General features: G+C 42.3%; 1 protein-coding gene across 10 annotated transcripts in view; it reads right to left on the reverse strand.

The window, feature by feature from the left end:
* The window catches only part of nedd4l (NEDD4 like E3 ubiquitin protein ligase), a 43,400-nt gene that overhangs the window by 9,222 nt on the left and 6,980 nt on the right, over positions 1-27,198 (reverse strand). The window contains exons 3-18 of one of the 10 annotated variants that reach the window (XM_069710781.1): positions 26,052-26,133; positions 24,242-24,280; positions 23,820-23,873; positions 13,205-13,255; positions 11,280-11,341; positions 10,995-11,097; positions 9,876-10,030; positions 9,314-9,449; positions 9,000-9,188; positions 8,726-8,809; positions 6,787-6,843; positions 5,396-5,533; positions 4,261-4,449; positions 1,817-2,014; positions 1,340-1,417; positions 664-678 (exon numbers count right to left, since the gene is read on the reverse strand). In XM_069710781.1, the coding sequence (XP_069566882.1) occupies positions 664-678; positions 1,340-1,417; positions 1,817-2,014; positions 4,261-4,449; positions 5,396-5,533; positions 6,787-6,843; positions 8,726-8,809; positions 9,000-9,188; positions 9,314-9,449; positions 9,876-10,030; positions 10,995-11,097; positions 11,280-11,341; positions 13,205-13,255; positions 23,820-23,873; positions 24,242-24,280; positions 26,052-26,133 (1,630 nt within the window). Of the gene's footprint in view, positions 1-663; positions 679-1,339; positions 1,418-1,816; positions 2,015-4,260; positions 4,450-5,395; positions 5,534-6,786; positions 6,847-8,725; positions 8,810-8,999; positions 9,189-9,313; positions 9,450-9,875; positions 10,031-10,994; positions 11,113-11,279; positions 11,342-13,204; positions 13,256-18,528; positions 19,773-23,819; positions 23,874-24,241; positions 24,281-26,051; positions 26,134-27,198 lie in introns of those variants that run through there. The other 9 variants (XM_069710780.1, XM_069710779.1, XM_069710782.1 and 6 more) reach the window with 9 other exon arrangements.

A 27,198-nucleotide genomic window follows, 5' to 3' on the forward strand; every position in this document is an offset into this window, starting at 1 on the left:
GGGGAGAGGAGGGGGGAAGGGGCTGATAATCTGTCAAACAGGGTGGAGCTACAGCAGTATGTGTGTTTCTGAGTATGCTGCTGCTGCATGAGTGGAGACCAGACCGAAAAGCTGAGAACACATGCAGCATACAGCCAGTTCCTTCCTCTGACATACATGTATGGCTTCTTTTGAAACCTCCCTCCTTCCCTCCCCTTCTGCTCTTTATTCACCCCATTTCCTCCATCGGTCCTTCTTGTTCATTCTCTTTCTCTCTCTCTCGCTGACGAATGCCAAGGCGGCATCTCGCCTTGTTCCACTTTCCCCAACTCGTCTAAACTGAGCCTCAGACGCTGATGCAGGTACACAGACAAGTCTGAGGAAATCCCAGGAGAATGGTGGGGAGCTCCAAAATGTTAATCAATACCAGGAGGGGTGGCGGTGGTGCAGGGAGGACGCACACAGAGAGAGGAAGTGGGGTAAAAAATACTGAAAAGAAGGGAGAGGTACAGTCCATCCATGCCGGTCATGAGAGAGAAAGATAGAAAGAGAGAGGAAAGTTTAAAAAAAAAAAAAAAAAGAAAGAAATAAAGAAATCGCAAGGCTGTCTGCAGGCATTTGACCAGACCAGACTGGACCAGACAGGTAAGTAAGGCAGGCAGAGGGAGGGAGGCACCAACCAACCTCCTCTGGTAGGTTCTGCCAAACAGACATGGCCAGGTGTAGAAGAAGTAGCATACATTAGATCCATCAGAACGGAGAGAGAAGAGAGAGAGGGAGAGAGAGCACACACACATGCACACACACCACACAAGCCTGTGAGATGTACAAACCCATGAAGCTTTCATTATCAAACATCTGCTTACTGTGACATTCGGCCCACGTTGTTAGTGGGAGTATGACTTTGTCAGACAAATAATAGAGGTGACTGAAGTCTTTAACTCCTAATTATCACAGCCCATTAAAACTCTCCTCGCCGCTACGTTTCCCCCCAAACCCTTCTTTTCTAACAGAACAAAAAAGAAAAAGGAAATGTCTAATATGCTCTGATCACATGATCATATCTCATGTCTTATTGCAAAAGTCACTTCATTCATAGTTTTAAATCTAAGCATAAATGGAGCATTCAGTCAAAAACAACATTAAAAGTCACTGATGGTGCAGCGAGATAAAATTACTTTTCCTTTTTCTATTTTTTCTAAGAAAACAGACTAAACAGTTATAGAGACCTAAAATCAATTAATTTGTTACACATGTGAGAAAGAGAATACAAACTGGTGAGTGAACAAAGCAGAGTTGTTAGTGTGCTTTGTAGGCCAAAGGTTAAATATCTAATTGATGAAAATGTGAGTGTATTTACAGGAAGAGGGCCGAGTTCACCGGGCTCCATTGAGTTCTTGTTCCTCATGTGGACCGGGTATTTCAACCTGGGATCCTCCTGGTTGTCGGCAGCAAAAGGCAAAAAAGAGACGATAAAGAAGAAAAAAAAACAAACATCAATGACAGAAACATGATCTTCATTTTTGTTCTCTGGTTTAATGATAAACCAGCAGCCCTTTATTTCAACTTGTAACTTTGAACTTCCTTCTGTTGGTTTTGTCTGAGTTGAATCCTAAAAAGGAATTATTGTGAAATTGACTTTCACACCACCAGATGTCACCAAAAGATCCTGTAAAACCAACATGACTTGATTTATATTACTGGATTACTAGAAATGTCAAATAATGCCCATAATCCCATACAAAAATAAAATAAAAGTGTTTTGTTTTTTTTCAATTGTATTTTTAGAAAATCATCTCGCTTAAAGTAACACTAGATCCACAATGTGCTAGCTCACCCAGGTGGTGACTCTGCTGTTGTGGTCGATAAAGAACGGCCGTCCATTTGGGGCTATTCTCATCTCCCAGCCTGGCGGCAGGAAGCTCTGCTGTGTCTTGTGCTGGGACTTCGGGGAGCTGTAAGGGGACGGCTGGGGAGACTGCGGGTTGGACACGGTGTCTTTCACAGCCCTTCGCACCTGGATGTTGTTGGCTCCCTGGAAACAAAATGGAAAAATGAAATAAATAAGTGTAATATTAGCAGTCACAAGGGAGAGGATGAGGAAGACAGGCTACAAAATAAGGCTGAAACTGGTTACGGATGACTGACAGAGTGATGCAAATCATCACCGATGCTTTGAAACACACAATAACAAACAATAGACAATTACAAAGACGGACACCAGTCCTCCAAGGACTGCCTTCATTTTCTGCCCCCCCCAAAAAAAACCTGAATAAGATGAGAAATCTTGACACCATCGTAAATCACAATCTCAGGTTAACTCATCGTCCTCGCAGGATCATATCTGAGAAAGCCAGGTTAATTTTTGATTCCCATGTGAAGAGGAAGGGAAGCTAAGCCACTCTCACGCTGCACACTCCATCAACCTCCCAATGAAAATGTCAAGAAATGTCACAGATGTCAGGTTGATCCAATTCCCTGGATAATGTTCCCGAGGCTTAACGACACAATGACCGTTTGTTTCATTCCCTCTTGGTTTCCTGGGTAACGTGAAAGTCAAAACTTCTACCAGAACTCATAATTAAACTCGGTCTGGTGACACAGACCTTGGTCAAGACTGAAAGAAAAATGTGTGACAACATAATCATCCAGAGATTATTTATATACAGGAAACCTGCACTCTCCGCTGCTTTAAAAGCTTCTGCAGCAACCTTCAACAGATTAAAGCCATCCAGACTAATGAGTGTTCTTGCATCACAATATATTTGAGCGGTAATTATCACCTACTTATCTGATTTCTAACGAGAGAAAACACAGCATTAATTAGTCTCAGACCTACAACCTCATCTAGAATTTGTAATTACAACATTGTGCTGTGAGTGTTTCACTTGCTTTTCCTTCCACAAAGCCTCCTTAATGCACACGTGCTCACGTGCACTTTAATTAAACCTCCTTAAGGTCTGTTCCCTCGCTGGCACAGAAGGATCTTCACCGCAGAGTGAAGCCATTCAAATGCAGAGGAAGGTCAACAAGAGGGCATCTTGCACTGTGTTGGTCTTAATTAAACAAGTTTGTGGTATATTTGTGGCCGTAGTTCATAACTTCAAGTTTATACATTTTATTCCACGTCGAGAAGAAATGTGCAACGAACATAAATGACCAAATCCAAGGTTTTCTGAGCACCAATCTCTTAAAGCTGCAATCCTGAGAAATGACTCCCAACACAAACACACACAGATAAAAGTTATTTCCATATTGTCACAGCCTAAAAAGAGGTCAGAATGAGGAGCAGAAATTCCCCCGTTTTACCTGGAGCGTCATGTGGCTAACACATTAACCATCTGCGCTGTCTGATTATTAACACGCTCTGATCAATGAGTACGAGACTGGCTTCAGGAAGAGCATAATGTTGTGAACACACAGAGAGGTTGTGATGAATCACGATGAGGTCAAATTAAGATTCCAGGTGGCTAAAGGCAAGTTAGGCCTGAATGCGTCCTTATTCCTTCATTAAAGATGGTGTAAACAAGTAGGTATCTGTACATTCTCGGAGTTTCGTTGAAGAATCAGCGACTACAGCTTAAAGATTTTAAAGATTTTTTTTTTTTATCTCCTCGTGTTTGTTTATTTTAGCCAATCACGGCAATGACTTGGGACCAATTCAAATAATGTATTCATGCAGCGGTCATTGAATCTACCATCTTAGATCCAGCTTCATCCTGTTAAGTGTTATTTCTGTAAAACACACCGTGCGCCAGAACAAAACGCCGACTGTGCCAAATGGATCCAGCAACCTCATAGTCATAATTAACAAAGCTGGAGTAGAGCTCAGATGATCTCATTTGATTAATCATTGTTTCACTTATGGCTGCTGTAGTGCTCAGTCATCAGCTCATTCATTGATGAGAAGGAAGAAAAACAATGAAGAAAGAAAATTGTCATCATTGGGGAGATGAAAGTAAGAGATGAGATTTATATTTCTATAGACGGGAAGAGAGAAAAGCAGCTTCAGGAAGGAGTTACCCTGAAAGGAGGAGAGCTAACAGATGGAGAGTATAATATTAAAATAAGGAAATGAAAGACAGGCTGATATAAAAAGGTGAATATCATGATTTGGTCATCCTGAACTCCATAAAAAGAAGTGCGGGAGGGGAACGATTGGAGAAGGAAGAAAACAGAAATAAGGAGTCATCAGGTGGTGAAAAGAGGAGGAGGAGGAGGAGGAGGAAGAGGAGGATATGGGTGTGATGGAGCGGGACAGTACAGGTGGCTAATTCTCACCTCAAAGGGGGTGGAAAGGGTGACAGTAGGGGAGCTGAGGCTACGAGGTCGTCGGACTTGGGGCTCATGGAGGTGATTGTTGGAGGCATTGGAAGAAGAGGAGGAGGGGGTGGATGCGGGTGGCAGGGCCGATGCTCCTCCCGATGCTGCTGCTGCTGCTGCTGAGGTGCTGGCTCCGTCTTCAGTGAGCTGTCAGTGAAAACAGCACTTTTTGAGGTTAAGTGGAGTGGGAATAAAGCAAGCAATGCTGTCTGCGTAAACAAAACTTTGCCTGAACCGGAATGGTCTGGATGTTTTCTCTCAGGAAATGAACCCCTAAAATCTCAAAAGCAAAGGGCCATTTAAACCCATGAAGAAAACAATCATTTATGTCACTTTCAGTACAATTGATAATGATCACTAGAAAACAGGGATGAACTCAGTTTCTTTGGACCATAACCCAAGTGGCAGGCACATTGGGTGAACCCACATTTACAGCAGGCTAATACATGATCATTTTATGTAAATCATTTGTCAGCGTCCGCTCCTTCTGAGTAGTAACGAAAACAAATGACAATAAGAGGATGAGGAGACTACTGGATGATGAACACAGCCGGCAGCATTCGGAAAAAAGGCACAAATGACAGAGTGGATTTCAAAGAGGAGCGACGTGACCATCAAACATACACCCAGTCCCATGTAGCAGTCTCTCTCCGTCAGCCCGGAGCTGCCTCACTTGCAGACAGAAAGACGAAGTGGAGGACGAGAGGAGGAAAAAACGGGGACAATATGTGAAAAAGGAAGAGGGAAGAGTGGTGGTTGTACTTCCATGCCAGAGTTTAGAAAGGCGTGACCAACACAGAGCTGCACCTCATCCTAATATCAAACAAAATGCTGGACAAGAGAAGAACAATAAAGTGGGACACAGTAGGAAACTATAGACAAAGACAAGAAAAAATAAAGAGACTTCAAAGCTGAATCTCTTTCCGTCATTTTTTTACAGCTACACGGGGGAGAAACAGAGGGGGAAGTGGGAGGGGGGGCACAGAGGAAGAAGAGGTCTGACACACAGGCCATGACAGGGTGCCATGGTAACGTCCCAGTCCCATGCATAGAGTCCAGCCGGCGCGACAGCCAGCGTTCACACCTGCTGTACCTGCACAATTGGCCTAGTCCAAGTAGTGGTGCGGTTGTTATGGTTGACGTAATAAGTTCTCCCCTTGGCGTCCTTCCTCTCCTCCCATCCAGGGGGCAGGCCAGGGGTGGTCAAGGCGTACGCAGTCGCCGAGGGAGACTGGCCAAGCGTAGAGAGAGAGCAAAGCAAAGACAACTAATCAGTACGGGCTTATACGCCTGGAGACATGAGGAGGGAATCTTTTGATTATCTGTAAATACTTCTGCAGGGAAGGAGAGAAAAGTCCTCCAAACACAGCAACACAAAGGCTTGACAATCATTTTTCCATTTTAGCTGCACAGCACGGCGACAAAAGCAGTTTTAAAAACAACATGTGACAAAAGTTTTGTTTGAACTCTGATGGAAAAGTAGGTGACAAAGTCAACCTTCACACACAGAACAATAAAACACAGATTAGTATTAAAATAAACACCACATAGGTAAAAGTAGGAGATCATTACTAGTGAACTATTAACTATTTGTTGCAGAAACATTCATGACAAAAGTCATTTTGCTGTTCAAACGTAGCACTTCAGCACATGAAAACACGAGCAATAAGAGAACGGAACAAAAAAAAAAGTTATTTAGCTATTAAAGGTGTCGTCAGCTCATTTTATAGAACAAATCAATCACCTGCCAAAAAGAATGCACATGTATACAAACTTCTGCTGCGCATTTCAGGAAGAGTTATTATACATTATTTGCCATAGAGATTTCTGTAGCAGTCCCTCCAAGATTTTTAGCAGGTTTTTGTTTTTGTGATTGTGATTGTTGCGATTAAAAACGTTTCATTTTTTTCAAAATCTTTTGTGGTTTTATGCAATTTTCTATAATACAATTGTGGAAATAGGTGGTAGTACAATTAAATAATAATAAAAAAAAATGTCTAAGAAATTGTCATGTATACAATCCTTTTTCTAAACTCATGTGGTTTAACACATTCTGTATGATTAGACTAATTTCTCATGATGGGACCAAATTTCCCATAAACGCTGCCATGTTGCATTTCGCTTATACAGCATGCAGTTTGTTTTGATGATAAGGAGAGGTTGAAGAGCCTTGCTGACAGGAAATGAGGAGTTGTTTCTGTTGATAAAGTTTTGATTTGCTTTCTTTGTGCCGTAATTGGTTGAATTTGCATTAATCATCGCAATCGTAAGATGTCGATTTCCCGAAGGGACTGTTTGTATGAAGACCATACAGGAGGATAAATGACTGAAAACCCTCATTGGCTTTCTGCCCAAGTGCAGGTTTGAATAAAAGTCATTCACAAAACTAGTGAGGTGACACATAACGCCCGTCCTATATGGTGTCTGGGAACTAAAAGGTGTGTGACTGAGAGGGTTTATACTGTATATAAACTGAGATATTACCATAGGCTCCTCACCACCTGAGACTGTTTGAGCTCTTGTTCTTCTGGTATGGGACCTCTGCTGGTGGTAGAACAAGGGGAAGATGGTCTTTAGTTCACAGTAGTTTAGTTCAGTGCCACAGTGTAAGTAAAGGGGCAAGTATTTGGGCAGCAGTGAAGGTTGAGTGAGGAGAAACTGAATGGACAAAGGGGGAATTCATTCTCAAAGGGGGTGAGGAGTGGCAGAGAGAGAATAGACTCTTTTGATTTATGTGCCGGGGTGGGAAAGTGCAGTGGCTGTGAATATATATACAAATTTCTTTTTTTTAAAACACCAACTGAAGCAGAGAGTAAAAAGCTGCTATTGTGATTGGATGACTTGATTATACAAGAGGCAGATTTTTTTTTAAAGTTTCAGCATAGTGCTGTCAGTAATTGTTGGACACAGATTCTTTTCCCTGAATTGTAAATTTAATCCCCCGCTGATGCAGCATCTGTAATTTCAACCAGAGTAGAAAATTGTGGTGAATCTTAGAGCAGTGAAATGATTTATGGTGCTGAAAATCACAAAAGGAGTTTCAATCTCGCACGGGAAGAAAATCATCAAATGCAGAAAAGAAACTGTAGTTTTCATCCAAGCAATCCAGAGTGCAATAAGACGGCAATATCAGTGTTTTACAAAGACATGTACTGGGTATTAGAAATTTAAACAATTAGCAACCTAATATGCACCTAAAAGCTACGTCACTACCAGCACTATAACGGCAACCAGCCTTAAAACTACAATGAGAAACAACCTCAACTATTATTTCTACTGTCCATTTACTATTATTTCTACAATTCACTCAGAGCTGCAATCATCTTCTTTGAAATCTAAAGCCACCTCGCGACCAACTATTAAGGTCCTGATACATTTTATCACAAATTACAGGAAATAATGGCCAATAAAGTTCCAAATAAAGCAACTACTTTCACTAAAACCACAGAAAAATATCAAATTCACCACTTCACTGATGAATTTCAGTTATTTAACACAAGTACAAGTTTTTTTTAATCCAACTATGAATTCCAGTTTTCTCAAATTTCTGTTTTACTTTTTGAAAGTTTTTACATTAGAGGTGTACCAGTGACACAGTGGGTGCAAAAGTACAAGCAGCATCAGTCCACCTACTGTTACGATGTTACAATTTCCTTAGTCCTTACACAGCAATAGAAATCTGCTTTTTGCCATTCTAGTTCAAATTCTCCAGTGCTCACCACACCCACAGGAAATTATTAAACCCACAATAGACAGGAAACTGACACAGTTTACATTTTCCCTCTGAAGGCATCCAACAGTCGTCCAGTCGCTGAGAAACTTATCATTCAGGGGAAAGGCTGACATCAGCACCTATACTTTTCCTTGGCTTCACAAAGCCAAAGCTCACTGCTGTGACTCAGCAGTGACAAACATCTGATTCAGATCTTGTGACAGTGTGTTTAGCTGAATCTCCACTGATGCTCTGACTCAGGAGGACTCTGTGGGGAACGCTCCAACTGAGGCGGTGTTGTCCTTAATCTTACTCCCCTGTCAAGGGTTGCTACTGGAACGGATATTCTGATGGGACACAGCTGGAGAGCCAACATTTCCACGGTACATCATACATAGAGGGATGTGAATCACAAAGAGCAGAAAGCAGTGATGAGAAAGGAGGAGGAGGTGTAATAATCCTACAGTGAGAAAAAGTAAAGTACAAAAAGGTGAGGAGGTAGCGACATCTGCAGTGTGTGAAACGGGCGGAAAATTGTAAATGCAAAAAGTCGCCAAGACAGCGATTGAATTTGTGGTGCACCCACAGCACTGAGGCATGACAGCAGAGGGGAGGCAAATGAGACCGCAACACCAAGAAGTGAAGGGAGGAAGGAAAAAGAAGGAAGTAAACAGGATGAAGGAGAAAACTCAAGGGATCAGAAATATGTACCGTAAGAGGAGGAGGAGGAGCCTGGGCCTGATCACTGACGCCATCCGTCATACTGGAGGAACGCAGTCTGTTTGACAGGTGGCTCTGTTCAAAGTAAGCAGGGAGAGAGGGAATAAAAAAAACTTTTTTTTTTAAAAAAAGGTTATTGCCAGCACTGCTTGTCACTCTTATATCTAACACAAAGAAGTGGCCTGCGAATGAATTTGTCTTCCTGCATTTACACCATCAAATCATTTAAATCAGACTGGTTTCAACGGTCGTGTTTGAGTCTCACCAGAGCGGAGCTGGGCCCCGCCACTTCGCCATTAGTATCGGGAGTGAGTGACAGCCTCAGATTTAAATCTTCAGCGAACTCCTGGGTGACGGGTGTTGGGGGGGCCTGTGGTGTCAGGACGGAGGAGGGACCCGGCAGAGACTGGGCCAAGCTGTCGTTAGGATCCTCCTCTGTGATGAGCTCCCAGGACTACGGGAACAACAAAGACACACAACCGTGACGCAACAGGAATGTTTTAGTGAACTTATCACTCGGCACAGCTGTGGCTCAGTGCGTTTGTGTACTACATGTGTGTCTTTGTTCACTTTTCTCACATTGTCTATGTCCCTGGGCTCCAGGTGGTCATTCTCCAGGTCTTCGCTGATGTGGCGCCTCGAACGGAAAACACGGTGCGCTTCCTGATGGATCTGCCGCTGTTGATTGTCACTCTCAGTCTCTGAAATTACATCCCTGAGAGGGGAGAAGTGATGTCACGAGAAGGAACGAGTATTACACATGACATACAAAGGAAAACCTAAATGCAACCAGTAGCTGAGAAAGTAATAACAGACCTGAGGAGGATTTAAATGCTAACAAAAAACGATTTAAGAATTAAAATTGTTCACAATCCATTGTTTTGATTTGGCATGTCCAATCCTCTCATTTAATTCTCAGAGGGGAAAGAGGAAAGATATATTTTTCAAATCTCTCTTAAAAAACAAAACAAAACAACGAGAAAGCGTATAAAGTCAAATTTAAATTAGTCTGTAAATATATTTGGCGAGACAGTTAGAGAGCCGTCTCATATTTCAGTGCAGAGGTCCACCGGGAGCAGAACATGAGTACAGATCAACAGATTTTGACCGTAAGCGTGAGAAAGTAAAAGATCCGACGTACACGTTGGAGGGTCGTTTCCACTGCGTGCTGCGGTTGTTGTGGTTGACGTAGTAGGTGCGTCCCAGGTTGTCCACCTTCTCCTCCCAGCCTGGAGGCAGCGGGGGCAGCAGCTGCTGGGGCCGCTGGGAGCCCGAGTCCGCAGACTCATCCCAACCCTGGAAGACAAAAGTCCAGATTTAGTTTTGAAGTAAAGCGACATGACGAACTCACCGACGGCTCGGCCAAACATCCCACGGCCACAGACATCCCAGCGAGCTGCATATCAGACACGCATGAACGTCAGCGGGCGACTTGAAGCATGGAAATAACGTCACTATGCGGCCGGTTACGTTTGTTCTGACTACTGTGTTGTGGTTTGAAATGTTTTAGTTAAACGTTTACTGGTGTTTATGTCTGACAAGCTGTCGGCAGGCTGGGATTTCTCTCCGACCGCAATCTAAGGCTGAGCTAATATTTAGGCATCAATAGCTCTCCCGCAAACTCTCTGTAAGAATATGAAGGCAGAGAAGGACACGAAACAAAGAAATATCTTTTTGGAGATCAGAGTGGAAAAAAAGAGGATTTTTTTTTTTTTTTTTTTTGTTTGTGGTGAGAACATGAAGTGAATCGAGGTTAGCCAAGTGGCATTTAGGTTTTTGTACTTTGGCTGCTAAATGTCACTTTATCTGTGAAGATTTTCATTGTCGTAAATATTCAGCACTTATTGTGCTCTTTAGGACTCTTAACCAATCCACTAGAAATCCACACACACGAACGTGCATTAAAGTAAAAGAGGCGCAGCTCCTATTTCTCCAAATAACAGTAAATGTTTTTTCCAGGCGTTGACCTGGAAAAGACTTTGACCAGATTCTGGCAGCAGGACGCTTCCCGGATTCTAAGAGAAAAGATGAAAAAGAAGAGCCATCCTCTCGCCGCTCACTCCGAGTGAAGGCTGCTCTCACATTTCGAATGGTCCACAGTGGGACGTTTACTTTGATCGTTTAGCTCAGAACTGTGTTGTCTTTGTGTGGAGGGAAGTAATAAAACTAGAATTTGGTTTGGCTTTGTGTTATTATTCAAAACACGGTCGAACGAATGCCTTCGGTAATGCTAAGTCAGCAGTTTAAACCCAGACCTTACCTCAGCCTCCTCCCTCATCTCTCCAGCCTCCTCCTCTTGTCCTCCTTGTTTGGGCAGGTAGGCCATCTTCAGGCGTAGGTAACCCTTCACCCTGGACTTGTGGCTGGAAGAATAACATCTGCTTTAAATGCTTTAAAGTGTAGTTGAGAGGATACATCGTGTTGAAAACAATGATTTAATCTTTCGCCGTCTCCTCTTCTTACTGATGAGGACACAGTTTAATGTGAGATGTAACTTTATCCTTGTGTTTTCACTCATTACTTGCCACATCCAGTGTAAACTAACCTCCTCGGCCGCAACAGGAAGTCCTTAAACGTGTAGGGACGCTCCATGGTGGGGTCCTCTGTCTGTAAAATGAAGAAGAGGCATTTGTTGACAGCATTCAAATCAACCCACAAAGGAAAACACACGTTAGACACACTGGCAAAACATCACAGTCACCAGTTTCCTGCCCCGCTACAACCCTCCTGCACAGCCGTCCCGGGATCATTACGCAACGCTGAGCTTCTCCCGTTACATATTGAACAGCAGAAAGGTCTTCTGTAATTCACAGAAATCTCACGCTGCTCTCTGACCGGGCCAAACCAGTCCACACCAGCTGCAAACCACATACTGCTCTGTCAGATCACTCTGGATCAGACTGTCATGTTCCCATATCAAGCGCGCCATCGAGAATGATGGAAAGTTTAGAAAGGAAAAACTTTTAACTTTTTTATTTATTTTTTTAATAAATGGAGCTACGGTGAATCAGTTGGAGCCAAACTATCAACAAGTTCGATATTCAGAATTGATATCAAGTTCACAAATAATCATGGATCTCAATAACCGTTTGAAGAGACTGCTGTTAAACTCTCATGTGGGGCTCCTTTTAAACCCAGAGTATCAAGTATGAGTTGATGCTGCATGAATCTGTGCTCGTAAAGAGTAGCTCAAGGTTCCACATGGCAAGTGCAGCTACCAGATGTTTTTCTGATGAGTCAGCACAGCTGTCCTGATTCACGAAAACTAAAAGAAGCTAGCATGGAGAATAAGGTGATGACTAAAATAATGTCCAGTAACTGAATAAGACACAAACTTCTACCACATGTGGTCATGCATGGATCAAATTAAAAAACATTAACACAAGCACTACAGTAGCTTATTCATGCTCAGCCACTTTGTTTAATGCCTAAAATAAGACTTTCAGCATTAGCTGCATCAGGTTTAAACATTTCTCCATCTTGTCCACGGCACAGGCTTCACCCCAACATGACTCAGCTGCAGCTACCGTCTGCTAATAATTTCCTGGACCCACAGGGACCTGAATAGGACATTAATAATTAACCCCAACAACTTGTGCTGACAACTTAGACAAAACTTCAGAGTGCCTCAACCAGGCGGAGCGGACACTGCACAACTGAATAGAGGTGCTGCAGCTTTCTCTTTGTTGGTGTTACGGTGATGTTCACAAAATTAGCTAAACAACACAAAATTAATACATAACTATGTAAATAATCGATTAATTGTTTTGAATGTTTTGTGAAAGAAAATGTCCAAATTCTTTGATTCCAAATTATGTGAATATTTTCTGGTTCCTTTTAGTCTTTCGTAATAATAAACTGAATATTTTTTGCTTGGAATGTGTTTGTCTGAACAAAACAAGACATTTTGACTGGTCGACGTTTTTTTTCCACCATCTGGGAACATTTTAAAAACCAAACAGCAAATTAATTTAATCTAGAAAACAATCAGCTGATTAATCAATGATGAAAAGAGTCAGTATGTCCAGCCCTGCTTCATTTACATCAAACCTAAACTGTAAATACTCCCAAGCAGCACACACTGATACTGCATGTTGTTGTTTTCCAAAGCTCTCATCTCCCAGCAGTCCACACTTTCCAAGTACAGGCGAGTGTGTGAATCTGCAAGAGTCGCTGTCTCCATTGGCTTTGAGGGCAGCCAGTCTGTTTACACTCTAGACAGCCCGCTTTCTATTTACAACAAGGAGAGTGCTGTTGGATCACAACAAAATTCTGCTTGTGCACTTTCTCACAGTCAAGACGGACACACACACACACACACACACACACACACACACACACACAGACAGAGCCTGACCTTCACAGAGGTTACTCAGGCACAGCAAAACTGAAGATAAGAAACAGCTGAGTATTTAAAACAGGGTTAAACAAGTCAGTCTTTTCACACACACACACACACACACAACTTACCGGCAAATGACTGAGAGGAACATCAACTTGTCCAAGGAAATCATCTCTAGTCTGGAGGAGGAAAAAATAAATAAAAATAAAAATAAAATAGAGAAAGTCACCTTCAGGAGCTTAATTTTAGAAGTAATGCCTTTCTCAGTGTGTCTGGGGAAAGCCAAAATTTCCAGCAGGGGTAGTGAAGGGGGGAAAACCACAATGTTGAGGTTAATTACCTGGTGCACCAGAATTTTTTTGTGTGTATTTATCACAGACAGAGAGAAAGATGATCAGATTTTCATTTCATCCATCCAGAAATAACCTCATGCCGTATCTGTGAACACCTGCGGAGATCTGAGAAATCGCACATGGTTGCAGTGAAGAGCAACTGTGTTTGAGCAATTTCTGCTCCATTTGAATGAGATTATTATTTTTTTTTATGGTTTATCAGGGGACTGCACTACTGTATAATCTTCTCTGCCAATCAGCACAAATTTCCGCAGGTGTTCAGACAGAAGGCAGTTTATTTATGGACAGGCCTTTGGTATCATTTCATAGGAGAAAAAAAAAACCTGTGAACCCAGCAAGGAAAAATAACAACCACTGCCACCATGATAGAAGCCAAGTCAACTAGACAGAGGGAGAGACAGATAGATGTGACAACAGGGAAGAACCAGGGAAGGCTTGTGTTTCAGATTTGAGAGGCCCAGAGATTTGTCCGTGATTACCTGTCCGAGATGGAAAAGCCCATTCTTGGTAGTGGCCTGTGTGTGGGACACAACTTATTTAGACATGAGGTATAAACTAACAATAAAGTCTGCTTGTTGACATCGATTTGACAGGGAAGATGGGTTGAAACAATTCATTGCACTTCAGTAGTCCAGTTTTGAGCCGGAGTTGTCAACCACCTGTGGGTTGTGGGAGGACGTAAAGGTTTGCCAAAGACTCAACAATGAAAACAATCACGTTGTCTCCAGCAACTCTGTAGCCTGCTGTGCTGCACACGATGTTTCTTCAAGGTTTCTTTAATGTGCAGCAGAAAAAATACTCAAAGTTGTGGCATCTGTGAAAGTTGCTTCGCTGCTGCATAAAAGAGGTGCAGTCATAAAACGCTTAAAGTTATGAAAACATTTTCCAACTGAACTCAAACTGTGGCGAAACCTGCATATGCACTTGATTTGACAATAAAATTCAATAATATCTGTGGTGTCTTTTTTAACTGAGTCAGGAAAGAGGAGCTTTAAAAAGAGCGTATTTAAAGGTTGGAAACCGCCGCACTTCCTTAAATCTCATCAAATGTAGTTTGTCAAAAGTTATGTGGTAAAAACAAACAAACCAGCAGCTTCATCAGACAGTAGGTCGCATTGTTTTCACAACTATGCTGGTCTGAAAGCAGTTTTCACACTGGCTTGTGGTTAAAGTGTAAAGTGACCACACTGGTTTATTCTGATGATCAGAAGGAAAAAGTGAAAGCGGTGTTGGGGATGCGAGTGCACTGAACTCCCCCCGCAGTTACAGATGAGTCACATAAAATCCCAGAGTTACTAATGTCCAGGCACACGAGCGGACATTTGTGAAGGTGTGCGTGCTCTTCTCCTACACACACACATCCACCGAGACACAGACACCGTAAACTATTCCTAAACTTCAGAACTTCATGCTTCATACGTCAAATTTATAAATCACAATTAATGCTGCCAAGTCTGCTTTTCAGAACTGACGAGTCACCGTGAGCATTTAATCCTCGTTTGATACCATAAATAAACAAGAGTGACCATTCCAGCGTATGAAATAGGTAGCGTCATATGGGACACATGTCCTCTTGGGAGACGTGGCTTTTTGTTTATGTCCTGAACCATAACAAGCATTTTAAGCTGTGGGTATGTGTATGCAGAGGGATATGATTGCAGAGTCATTAAAGGGTCACATTTGAGCCTGCAGCTGCCTCCCAGGACCCGGTTACACTCAGAGGAGGAGGCACAAAAGAAAGAGGCTTGAGGCAGATGAAGGACTGCATATCGGTAGAAAATACAAAAAAACCACAAAGAGGTTGTTCATTCCAGTTCACAAAACACTTACTTCTTGAGATCTCATTTCTAAATGTCAACCAATCCGCTGTATGTTCATTAGGGACATCAGCTGCATCAAAACAAGCGCTCCTACTTTCTCCGTCAACAAATGACAACACGGCATTACACCACGTGATGCTGAGCAGTAGAAACTGAGAGGAAGGTAAATAAACCCAGAGAGAGGCGCGAGTGGACGACACCGTAAATGAAAAAAATGTCAAAGGTTCAAAGACACTGAAGCCGATTGTTTGTATAAATGTCAGACTCCTGAAGTTCTTGCATCTAAACTAATGATGAGAGCATTTCCTTTCTGTTGATGTGTCTTATATCAGGCACCATTCATATAAATGAGTGTAATAAACATGCATATTGAAATAGTAAGAAAGAATTGTGACCTCAAATCTAAGCAAGACAATCATAATCATAATTTTATCCACAATCCTGCAGCCTTAGAACACACCAACAAAACAGTTTTAATTGTTTAAGTTGTTGTTCTGTCAGTTCAATTTAAATGCATTGAACCTGAAAAAAAAAAAGTATCAGCCTGTCTGGAAAAGAAAAATGGTTTTCCCAGTGCTTCAAGACTGTAGAAAAGTGATAAGAAATGGTGATGCTAACTGCAGCTGAAGCTACAGGAAAGAGTTTATGATGCAGGGCGACCTGGAACAAGTCCAGACTGGCACTGAGGTGTGAAAAGTCTGTCTCACCAACTCCAGTCTCTGTGCTGACACCACTGAATTACAATGACATGCAACTCGGAGAGATCAGAGCTGACAGAGAAAAGCCCCTCACAACAATAGCGATTTGAATCCCTCTCACATGCTGCTGGACCAAAATAAAAAAAAAATAAAAAGAGAGGCCCGCCGACATCCATCAACAGTCCTGCCTCAGGTAAATATAGCCAGCCGAGTGGCCTGCAGGAGCTCTTTGTGAATGGCAACAGAAGGGTGTCAAAGCAGGGCTGTAACGAGGGCATGGCACGGTGGCATAGCTGTCTGCAGCTAGTCCATCTGGCAAACACACACACACACACACACACACACACACACACACACACACACACACACACACACACACACACACACACACACACACACACACACACACACACACACACACACACACACACACACACACACAGGGCTTTAAAAAGGGGCACTCCGACTCCAGGCAACCGGTTGGGGAAGACCTGTCATTATAGTCTAAATGAGGATTTCCTTGTTGTGTGAGAAACAGGATGCCCTCCAGTCACACCACCACGTGTCTTAAATAAGGGGAGGAGAAGGTGTGTAAGTATGGCCTAAGTGCTGTCTAAAAAAAACAAAAAACAGACTGCAGATGCATTAGAGGAGAACAGCTGAGGTCTGATCATTTAAATCAGCCACTCTGCAGCTGTAACAAAATCTAAGAGATATTTGACCAAATCTCACAACTCAAGGTTACAAAATTCTTAATTATTTTTATACTGCAGATACAGGATGTTGTTTTCCAGCCTAAATGGTGAGGAGTAGTAGTGTATTAAATAACATAATCTAACATCGATAATGTACTGTAGTTATTTATTATTTAATTCACTGTGACTGTAAAGAGCATAACAAAGAGACTTAGTTGTACCACTAATGCATGTTGTTCTAACATTTACTTCACATTAATATTTGAATGTGGTTGTCCAATTCTATACACTGCAATAGTAAAGTGAATTGGGATTGTGTAAATGTGTTGAATGCATTTCCTTCCATATAAAACATTAACAGGGCTATTTTTTTTTATTATTATTTTTTTTTAATATCTTAAAACGTGCATAGATATCAATGGGAACTGGCGAACAGTCATTTTCATCACCATCGTTGCCATCGTGCACTGCTGTGTGTCTTGGCGGCCACCTGTTCATCACTGGAATAATGTGACACCATTAGCAGGACTGTGTAGCACATCATCTGCTTGCTTGTGCATAAGCACAAACCTTCGAGATCAATCTAAGTAAGAACAATTATTTTTTTGGGGTATCGCTCACAACTTGTATACATACAACCTGTAAATAGATACCGCTTCATTTTCAGGAATTAGGAGCCCAACAGGTTGGGAACTACTGATTGAGCTGATTTAACATCCAGGTTGTAAAAATTTTAAAAAAGCAAAAAATGAGACGGGTGAAGGATTTCCATTATAGACGGTCCCTCCTGCAGCCTTAACCCTCATGACAAACAACTGGGAGAAATCCTTACCTAGTCAATGGCAGCCCCATTATTTAAATGTACAATCTACCTACATATTATTCAAAGATTCAGTTTATCATTTTAATTTAAAATGGAAAGGAAAGAATCGGCTGCAGAACATGCTGCTTCTGAAAAGTCCGACATCTAAAGTGATTTAAGATCCATGAAGATAATAATAAAAAATTAAAAAAAACTTCAACCTAAAGATCAGTTTTGCCTCCAAAAACTTGAGCTATATGAGAACAGACAGAAACATGAAATTACTTAAGACTCTCAGGAAATACAGAAACTGCTTGTGAAACTTCCTGATCGGGCAGTAATGACATCTCAGTTCTTAATCACTCGCAGAGCAGCTGCGAGGTTACGGATCCATAGCAGCCTCGAACCAGAGAAGACATGCCGCCTGCCTGCTCTCAAAATCAACAACCACGCTCTAAACAGACTAAATATAGAGACGGCCGACTCTTAAAGAGCACCGACTGCAGTTGAGGGTATTATTCAAACTTAAGTGTCATATATCTGTGAAACAGAAGGCAACAAGTGCACGAGGACAAATGATCCATTTATCCAAACGGCAGTTTCCGTTTTCATTTCAGAACCGAGTTGGGTGAGGTGGGTAAAATTTCAAATGCCTGTGGTGGTGAAGTGAAAGAAAGCCAGTGTGTGAGTGCGAGTGTGAGTAAGTGTGTGTGAGTGTGTGATTTAGCTCAGCAACTGTGTCTGAGTTTTTCACTTCCCAGAATGTCACCACCTTCTTCCTGCACTGTAATAAGTTCAATACCAACAAACTTTACAAATTAAAAGCAGAAACTGTAGACAGTTTGCACATGTTACATAAATCCCATTCTTACATTCATATCTTCAACTAAATGTCAAATGTGCAAGATCCATTCACTATTTTTGGATTTGTTTACAATTAATTCTCAAATTAATTTCTTTACCAGGACAAACCTGTCTAGACCGCGAGGAAAAATAACAAAATCCTTTTCCTTTTTTTTTTTTTTCCACCAAACTTCCTAGAGGCAGACAGTAAGCCTGTCGAAACTTTTCCAATAATCTTTACCTTGGGACTATTCGCTGCCGATTCACTGCCAAGGCTCACATCCTGATCTCCACCTCCACCAGGGGTGAAATATATCTTGAAGCGTGGCTGCCTTCTGGGGGTTTCCCCACTGATTTTAAAAGTACACCCATTAAATCTGTTTCTTGCTTCTGTCTCCTCGTCCGTTTCATTCTCCTCTATAGTCGGGCTGTCTGCGCCAGTTTTCTGATATTGATTCTCCAGCAGCAGCCTCTGATAAGACGAGCTCCTCTGCAGTCGAATTCTGGGGTAACGCACCGTACGGCAACCCCTTAAGCCTCCTCGGCCGACATCTGGGCAGTCTTCCTGGGATGCAGCAGCTTGTTGTCTGCCCTGGCTCTGATCCTGGTTCTGATTTTGCTGCAGCTGAAACACAAGTCTCTGCGTCGCACCGTTAGCACCGGAGCACTGGTCCGGGATCTGCTGCCGCACAGACCAGCCAGAACCGCCGTAGGGAAGAATTCTGAAATGCTGAACATCAGAACCGTCATGGGAATTCCTCCGGATAGAAATGGCACCAACACTGATACCAGGTTGTCCTCTGCTATACGTGGTGTGACCAGAGGAGCCGATATTAAAGACCTGTCGTTTGGAGAGGTTCGGCTCTGCCACGAAAGGTTGTGAGTTTAAAGAATCTGGGCTGCAGTACGGAGGTGGCGGCTGTCCTGGAAAGTCTGCTCGAGTCAGCGGTTCGGTATAGGCAGGCGCAGGTCCTGGAGGAGTATAACAAGGCGGCGGGACATCATCAGCATGGCTACTGGAATCTCCATTAGTTGATCCGTTGGAGCGCTGAAGGGAGATGTGCATGGACGAGCTCTTAGTGGCGCGCGGCTCGCTGTAGGCGGCGAGTTGGGGTATGAACATGGAGGAACTGCGTTTGAGCGAAGGCTCCGAGCGCAAACCAAAAGCCATCGTCGGGACGTGCTGTGCAGCAGACTCCTGAGAAGGCCTCGATACCGGAGGTGGCTGCCTGCGAAGCGCCGTGACCACATCACGGTCTCCCCGCTGCTCCTCGGACTCTCCTTCCAGTATCTCCGGCGCTGTGTTGCTGCGGCCCGAGCCAAAGTACAAACGCAGACGTTGTGCCATTTTCACCTCACAGCTCCCGTTCCCCTCTCACTTTCTCTCCCGACTGGCTGCTGGTTCTCTCCTCTGGCTCCTAGTGTCGCCCACTTCTCCTTTGGCTGGCTAGATGACTGTTCCCCTTTTTTCTTCCATTCCCCCACCACCACCACCCTCCTCTCTCTTCCCCCCTCCCAGTCTCTTCCACAACTTTCCTTCCCACAGTAAACTGTACAGCCACTGCAAAACAGCTGACAACTTTACACTGCGCACTCAAAGGAGAGGCAGAATGAAGGCGAAAGAGAGGAAGGGTAAGGGGAGGGGGGGGGGACACAAAAAAAAAAAAAAAAAAGGAAGGAGGTTCCCTGTACGCCAAACTCTTAGCACTACCAGGCACTGGCGACAGACAGACAGCAGAAATAGCCTAAGCCGAGTGACAGCCAGCATTCCTGACATGATTGGATAAGAGCGGCCGGCGCTCCTGGTTTCCGAGGTGACACAGTGGGTTGCCCGTCAGTCATGTGACTACAAATGGCCCCACCACCTTCTGTTACAACCACACACTACCCTGGCCCCCCAGCTACGTCCATCCTTCCCTCCATTCACATGATGGCTAAAACTGCTATCTCAGTTGGTGTATTCAGTTTCTCAGAGTATCACTAAATATATTTCTCAAAACACCATCTTTATCATTAAAGATAACAAAACAAAAAAAACACATATCTTAAAATGTCATGGTAAATATGACCTCTACATCATCTCTTCATTTATGTAATAGTTTAAGATCATAACATCACCTTTTTGTCTGTTTCTGATCACCCTGCCATGGTCCCCAGGTAGGAGAATCAAACGCACCCATAAACAAACACACAATATAGACATCAATATCTTCTTTCAACCAGGTACATCGGTCACGACATGAAGTCAAGATTTTCTTGTCAATTTACCCACAAAATGCCAGTCAGGGCCAATCACATCAGAAATACAACACCAAACCTGGAGGACAAATTGTTTCCTGCTACCTTTTGTAGCTTGGAAACAGAAAAACAAGCATATAGAAGATGTTTCTAAAAATGGACCACCAAAACAACAAAAAAAGAATAGGCAAAGTCAAGAGCAGAATATCTGACAGATCGCAGCTTGATAAAGTAAACAGCGCAGTTATCTCTGGGGAAAGATATGTCTACTTGAAAGAGCAGAGGCACACACGGTCTCCTGTGCACAGCCAAACACTTAACTGGCTGTTTTTTATAGGTCAGTCTGTTCGCATCCAAAAACCGACAAAGATACTCAACTGTGATCCGCGTCTGGAACACTGAATGAAATCAGGCACATCAATTTACGATGCTTAAGCACTTTTAATACACTATTACAAGTACAGCTAGGGCAGAAAGTACAACAGACATTTTACATGCAACATACTGTACATTCATGAAAGAATGCTTTACACAGCTCGACAGCAATGTGATTCACCAGCGCATCAGCATGTGGAGAAGAAGGGTTGAGGCTACTCTGCCCTGAAGCCATAGTTAGTGGAGGAGTCGTCCGCCTCCATGCACAGAACTGACAAGGCCCCTGTCATAATTTGGCATTTCAGAGCTACATGGATGAAAAGCGGCTGTCTGATTTAGCACACTGTGCGTCACCATATCTGTCTCAAACAGCCACTGATGGTGTATCTCATTGGGGAAAAAGGAAAAAAAGGAGGGGACCATAACTGCATTGTGGACAAGAGGGCACCAAGGAGACAAGTGGATCTTGACTGGAGGCAGAAAAACCAAAAAGGAAGAGACAGTAGTACAAGAAGAAATTGTGGTTTGGCAGCCGGTTGCACTCAGTGATGACACACTGCCTACAGTGTGAGGCACAGTCAATAAATATGTGTGTGTGAAATGTTATGGAGAATGTTCTGGATAAAAGAAACAAAATGCCAATGTGTGGTCCAATGGCAGCAAGCCCAGCTCGCCAAATGACATAACATGCCTGCTTCAAACTAGACAATGCACTGTATTGTAGATCTACTCAACCTTTTTCTTTAAATACTGCGAGCTTCATAAATAGTTCTACTATATACAGTATAGTGTTACATTAGATGACATCTACCGAGAGCATTCTGTATGTTTACATTAGTAAACCACAGTCTATCGTGTGTGCTATATCACAAGCTTAGTCCAACTTTTCATCTCATCTAAATAAACCATAAATTAATAGAGGCAAAAGAACAAACAGGCCCTTCAAAGAAATACTGGCCAGTGGTGGAGGAGCTGTCTTGGCATGCATCTCGAGATAGACGGAAAGCACCTCCTCAGACATATAAGGAGAGGACGTGCTGGAGGCTGCCTGGGCTGTGCTTTCTTCTGCCATCTTTTTCTACACTGCTACAGAGAGCTCACACTGTACTGAGGGAAAAATTAGAGCTGCCCTTTTCTTCACAGGCCGAGAGCCAATGATTCCCCTCTGCTGCGGCGGCGGGTGGAACATGCACCAGTGTATGCTCAGATTTTATCAGGAGATGAAACATGCACACTGAAGTGCCTGGATTAGATTTAATCATAAAATCTCCTTCTCTTCATATGATGAAACTATCAGGAAAACTACAGAATGTGCTTACAATTAAGTCCCAAATCTTTCAACCTCCCACGACGACGGTCCTCCATTGCACAGAGGCAGCAACTCCGAAACCTGCAAGGCCCAGACAGAACGCGCCTTATCCAGCCAAGAACACCAAAACTATGTCGGCCCGCATCCACTGTTTGTTTTATAAAACATCAAACTCGAAATCCAGACCGCAGAGTTACCAAGAACACATAAGAAACAAATAACACAACCAGGGTTGCTTTTCGCTGATTCCACAGAACAATGTCGTCATGATGTCAACAAGCACTTCGCTCACCTCTTTCTCCTCTTCAGCAAGGTGAAGTTTACACACAAGAGTGGATTAGTAAAGTGATTATCAAGACCTACGTGTGCCGTTTTGAATTGCTGCAACACTTGACATTGTGAAGACATTTAATCGAGTCGTCATGGCAACTGAGGGCCTACAGCGGGTCTAATTTCACAAGTCAAGGAAACTTGTGTTCTCGTCTGTGGGGGAAATCTGAGAAATTTGACATAAGAGGAATGTAGGAGTTGTTAGTGGACTACAATGTGAAGGCAGGACAATGAAACTAGCAGACAAACGCAGCCGCATGCTGCACAGTGTACAAGTCTGTGTGAGCATACAGCTGAAAAATATGTAATATTTAATCTGCACATCTGTGAAAGAGTTCAGAAGTGGAGAATACAGATTAGGATCCTACAGTTCCTACAGTTCACTCCAAGTTGTTGATGATATCTGTGGTCAAATGATTGTTGATCTTTTCCAGAAAAATGTAGCAATATCAGTTTTACGATCATCACGTTTTATTTGGTGGCAAATGATTTTTCATGACGGGGACTAAAGCATAAAATAAAGAAATATTGGAGAGCTCATCATCACTACAGGAAATGGTATGAGATCTTATCTAAAAGCATAATGACTGCTGGGTATTGTTTAAAGAGCCCAGAGCAATACTTTTTTTCAGGCCATTTCATAAAAATAAAATTATACCACATTATGGTGCAAATATTTAATTTTCATGCAGTTTCGAGGGGGAAGAGTGTAAACTCAAGTTGTTTCTGTAACTACAATTTACAGATGCTCCCTAAACACCTCATGCTGTAATTTACAAATGTTCCCTAAATGCCTCACACAAAAGTTTTCTCATCTAGAAAGCCATCGCTAGGCGCTAGTTAGCTGGTTGTCCTCAGAGAAGCATGTACTTACACACATGCACACATTCTCCACACATTGCACACACAACTCAGACAAGTGTGTGGCCAAAAGTTCTCATGAAAGATTTATCCAAGTTGAAACCAAGTTATTTTATCAATACGGGTTATACGTATAGTAAATGCTGTGGCTCACAGACACCGATTACATTTACTCCTGTGTAAATGTAGAAAAAGTTCAGTGTTTTAAAACAAAAACATTTTAGTGTGGATGTATCCTCAGCATTACAATTGGGCACCAAATAATAAGGCATTTTTCAGTACTATAGACAGTGCAGGAGAAATGTATCTCGTGCCACAACAGTATCAAAGCTTGGTACCTCGTCGAAAGCTGTGGGTGCAAATAAATTGAACTGAATTCAAAAATACTTTTTAAATGTAGGAGGTAACATGAATCTTACCAATCTGTTTTCATCAAAGACTTCAAAGAGCAGCCTGTGATTCTGCGCACACACCTGTGATGGGCACAAAATAATGAAGATGTTACTGCAGTGGTCTCGTGGTTATGTGTCAATACAAAGCCAATCCTGATGCTTTTGCGTCACTATAATTTACAACGAAGGTGGTCAAGTCCTCTAATCAAGACTGCCCTATAATTCTTTTATAAATAACCAGTGAGGAGTTATCGTACGTATGTGGCTGGGCTTGTAAAGTCCAATATGGTCGGTTTGATTAGTGTTGGAGGAGGTGGGACTCGGCTCCGAGTTAAATGATTAACAACTCTAACACTACCACTCCAGAGCGCAATAACAGACGGTCATGAAAAAGGGGAATTCATTAAAGCAGGCAATGATTTTTGTTTTGCTTTTTAATCTGAACTCACTCTGAAGTAGAATTCTTCGTTCCATTTGGGATTGAGGGTCTGAAACACAAAGTACAAGACATGATTAGACCTCAAATTCATAACTCTATATAGAGAAAACAGAACAGGTGTATGAAACCCATCCAACTCAAAGTGAGAGAGGAGAGACCAAGTGAGAAATTAGGCTCAGTCTCGTGCGTCAGTGATCCTCTTAAATTGCTAGATGAAGTTTCTAGCAAACAACATGTCCCAGTGATTGGCATGAGTCTCCAGATTAACGACCATGAGGATATTTCACCCGCTTTTGGGATGAATCGGCTCAGCAGGCAGACACACACACACACACACACACACACACACACACACACACACACACACACACACACACACACACACACACACCCGGCTCTCTCCTTCTGCCTCACACATTGGATATTTTATTGCACTGAGAACTATGTGACACTTCTCATTAAAATTCCTTTTGTCGACTGAGATGCCTTAAACACTGCAACGTCAACGAAGCCCTAATTTCACGAGTCACTCTGATTAATAAACACGACATTTTACAGCTGCGATAAAATAACGTGTGTTAAAAAAAAAAAAAAAAACTGGTAGAAATTACAAATGAACCCGCTGCACTCTGACAAAGAGCCAATTTAACACTATAAAAAAAAATAAAAAAAATCCATGATGCATAAATCCATGAACGAATAATGAAAATAGCCAGGTTGGCATGACTAACAAAAGTGTTTGGTATATGCCCGGGGCTGCGTCTAGATACTGATAGTGCTCTCCGACTGGTTTTTGTCATGTCTACTTGCCACAAGCCAAACTCTCAGCTTCATCAACAAAGACGCTATCAAAAGGTGTCCCACTTAAAGACAGATCGAGCCCACAGAAGAGCTGAGCAGTGATGCTTTTTTTTTTTTTTTCTGCTCCACATAGCAGTGCATTGTCAGCTATTTATATCCTATAAAGCAACCGTGGCCACTGGCAGCATATGTCTGCCTGCGTGGAGGCCTGAGCTGCCTGACTCCGGGAGAGCGCTTCGCTGGCAGCTACTTGTAGCTAACCTGGGGGAAATTTACAACAACAACAACAAAAGAAGAATATGAAGATTCAGGCTATTTTTTCATTAAAGCTTCACCTTTATATGACCTTTATTTAACCAGGTAAAATCAATTGAGAACCAATTCTCATTTACAATGATGACCTGTCAGCACAGTCCACACAGTGACACACAATTTGCATATTATATATTTCCAGACCCAGCCTTCGAAGTGAGGACTTCATCTAAACCATGCAGTCCAGAGCAGTCCACAATGTTGAGAATGACTATAGACCTTCTGTTCAGAAATATAGCCCACTATGAAATGATCCTGAATGGAGAGTACACATTAATAGCAAGTAATAGCTCCCCCTGCTGTGAACACATTTCCTCCCCAAAATAGGCCACTGGGGGAAAAGAGCTCGGCCATTGTCTCCCTCTTTACTCTCCTGAACAGAAAGAGGAAGCACTGCCTTCTGGTGCCTTCCTGTGGTTTCTCTCTCTCAGGATAACAGGAGCGCCTTGATTTGTAGGAAAGGTGGTCGAGGTAATGAGTTGGGTGTTAAGCGGATCTGGTAATCTCAAACCTATGATTTAAAAAGAGACTGAACAGGTTTAAATGTGTGGTGCAGGTGTGGGAGGAGATTACAGCAACAGTTGTGGTCAATCTGATCACAATACAAACACATCAGAGTTCAGTGGGTCTGAGACGATGAGATGAGATAAAAGTCTCATTGCATGCATCAAAGACACTTTTTTTTTTTTTTTTTTACCTTTACTTACCTTTTTAATAGTTTTTGTTTGGACTAAGGCAAGCTCTTTGTTTTCATCCGCAACATAGAGAGAAAGTTTGACGTAAGGATCGCTGCAGAAACAAAACAGAGGACAAGTTTTAAAAATATGAGGCAATAAAATATATTGAGCATTTCACAGCTGTCACAGCTTCAAATCTACTCAGCCCAATTTAAAAACAAAATAATGTCATGAAAATATATACAAATAAAATTGCTGATAAGATATTTCAGTGCTCGTAGCAAAACAAAAATGTTCCAGTCAGTGAGAATAAACACTCAAACTTCTCAGGCATTTAAGAAAATAAATCAATAACATAATGAACAAAATCATGGTTGACATCATGTAATATTGGAATTAAACTGTCTTAAAATGAATTAAGGTTTCCCATCTTGCACATCCAAAAAAAAAAAAAAAAAAAAAAGGCTAGTGTACTTCATCTTACTGAAACCTAATTCCAATCTAGAATCATTAACCGTGGACACGGGTGCCAGGACACATACTGTTCAGGCTACGCTCCAACACAACACTTGTTTCCAGACCTAAAACCTGAGTCTGCCCAGCCTGTAAAATCTGCTTACATTTGGGTATCGTGAGATAAGGCCATAATGCCTTCTTGACAAAAAGGAGCTAAAAATAGAAACATTTTGAGGTGAGCAGTGCAAATAGTATGCAGAGTGTATGTGACTGCGTGCTATTTAAAAAAAACAAAAACAAAAAACAGCTAAATAGTTTATTTGAAGGTGCTGACAGGGTAGAAATCTCCAGTGAGTTCTGGGCAGAGAAGCAAAGCTCGACTATTCACAGGGCAGACCAATTACCCTACTGATGTCAGTCCCAACAGGCAGCACGAGGTACAGTGTCAGGTTTGAACTTTCCCAGCATCTCCCTCTGAGGCAAAACTTCTCGGGTGTGTGGTGATGGTAGACACAAACAGGGCACGTTCGTTAATGAAAGTTTTTATAAATATTATCATACAATACAAACACTTGTTTTTAACTGTGCCTTGTTTTTGTTTTTTTGTCCAAATAATATATCCAAAATCCAGGTGCAATGCCTACAGGATCTTTTCATTACTTATTAATCTGTTGGTTAGCTGCTCCATCAGGCAAGCCAAGTTTATTAGTACTGTATAATT

Source organism: Brachyistius frenatus, unplaced genomic scaffold, assembly GCF_029030835.1.
Source record: "Brachyistius frenatus isolate BFR_SWC_R1_liver_20210118 unplaced genomic scaffold, ASM2903083v1 Contig_94, whole genome shotgun sequence".
NCBI lineage: Eukaryota > Metazoa > Chordata > Actinopteri > Embiotocidae > Brachyistius > Brachyistius frenatus.